We start from the raw sequence: 1,843 nt of genomic DNA on the forward strand, positions 1-1,843 counted from the left end.
AGATTTTCTGGCATATATTTTTAATCTAATTATTTAGAAGATTTTCTGACATATTTTTTAATCTAATTATTTAGAATTTGGTAAAAATTTATTTGAATCAGTTTGATCTATAAATTTTTCACAATATTTATAATCTAAATGTTTTAAGTGTTTTTTAAAATGTTAAATCTATATATAATTAAAAACCATTTTAAATAACAAAAATTTAATAAAAAGTCGAGATTTCCATCCAAAAACTCCAGAATATTTAGACAACACCATCTTTATCAAAAACTCGAAGATTCCATCCAAAAACTCCAGAATATTTAGACAACACCATCCTTAATTGCATACCCTTGCTATCATAGTTTTTATCAATATTTACATGGATGGCCAGATTACCTTGATCAAACAACATCCTGAAAAGAACTTACAGAGGTTGGGTTATCAGAGATAAGGCTACTAGTACAAAACACATCCGCTATATTTCACTGAGCTTCTTCAGACTGATGTATCACGCCATTAGCCGCGGGCGCGGGCTTGGGCTTGGGTGTTGGGATGGGTTTCTTACCCCAATAACCAGACGACGATCTATGAAGGCGGCAACGAAAGGAGCCCTCGTGAGTGGTGGGAGAGCAGAGGCATGATTTATGCTCCGATTTTGGAGAAGAAACGCTCGTCGCAACATCTTCTGATAACAAAGTGATGCTCATATACTTTGGCGATCTTGTTCCCGCCTCTGACTTCAAACCGTGGCCATGAACAGTCAAAGACGCCATTCCCTTGCAGCAAAGCAACGCAAGGAGACAAAGAAGATGATAATAATAAGAGGGTATATGCAAAGTTCAGAAGCCCAGGACTGAGAAAAAGAGAAAACCTGACAAAAAAAAAGGAAAAGGAAATTAGTAGGCAATAGAGAAAAGGCCTCACTGCCCCGGACCTTGGTGAACCACAAGGCATCCGGCGAGTGTGTTTATATAGAAATTCTTCTGTCGGTTAACAATAATGGTGGGTGGGGGGCGGTTCGCCCTTATCTTCACATCTTCTGGCTCGCTCGCTCGCTCTGCCGGCCTCCTCCAAAAGCATCGCGCTCATGGCCCCCGACAAACGCTGAAAGGAGGGCCCCGGGCCCTGGTTTTTACACGAATACGCGTATAATATCGTATCGTCTCACCGTCCCCCAGTTTAGATTCGATGCCACTGAAAGTTTGGATTTGAAGTTTTTGTTTTATCTCATGAGGAAGTATGCTTCCAAGTTTAATCAATTGGTATTCCTACTAAGATCTGTTTTTTCCATTAAGAAGTGCCCCAATTACCTTTAAAGAGTAAAAGAGAATGTTGTTTAATAAGTCCAACGAGGTTATATATTGATGACTCTTCGATTCATGAACTTACAAGAGCACCTTTGTTCCTAGATGTAATTAGTATTAAGCTATCGAAGATAGAAGGATATACTTCTTCGATGCATGGGCATGTGTATGATCTATTGCTTTGAATTTCATCAATGCAGCTTTGGACTTGTCTTCATTGTCTTTACTTTCTTCTCCCTTTTGCTTAGCATGAATTCTAGAGGCTTTATCTATAGACTTCCTCATTGCATTGTTCGACCATGCCATGCCTTAGGTCATGAAAACATAGAACCTTTCAAGCCAAAACCTTTACTTTGCGTGATGACATCGATCTCATTGCAGATTCAAGGTGAATGCCTTCTTTATATTGTGAGACGTTGCCACAATGGGAAGCTAACAATGAAAGGTTGGCTAAATTAGAAGACAAATGGCCAATTGTGAGTGGCCTTTGGCAGATGATGAAGCCCAATGGGGATATGTCCCCTAGAAGAATGGATTCAATGTAAATATAATTA

At 39.1% G+C, this 1,843-nt stretch overlaps 1 protein-coding gene across 1 annotated transcript; it reads right to left on the bottom strand.

Moving 5' to 3' along the window:
• Positions 1 to 304: 304 nt before the first annotated feature.
• Positions 305 to 938, bottom strand: LOC149193411 (uncharacterized). Its single transcript, XM_089406635.1, has one exon. The coding sequence runs from the start codon at positions 756 to 758 to the stop codon at positions 468 to 470; it is 291 nt and encodes a 96-aa protein (XP_089262761.1). The 5' UTR covers positions 759 to 938; the 3' UTR covers positions 305 to 467.
• Positions 939 to 1,843: the final 905 nt, after the last annotated feature.

This window comes from Pinus tabuliformis, chromosome 2_2 (assembly GCF_031772625.1).
Source record: "Pinus tabuliformis cultivar Carrire ecotype Pingquan chromosome 2_2, CPIR1, whole genome shotgun sequence".
Classification (NCBI taxonomy): domain Eukaryota; kingdom Viridiplantae; phylum Streptophyta; class Pinopsida; order Pinales; family Pinaceae; genus Pinus; species Pinus tabuliformis.

What these genes read in the sequence shown, in the direction of transcription:
- LOC149193411 (XM_089406635.1), bottom strand. Translation starts at nt 758, where the DNA reads ATGGCGTCTTTGACTGTTCATGGCCACGGTTTGAAGTCAGAGGCGGGA.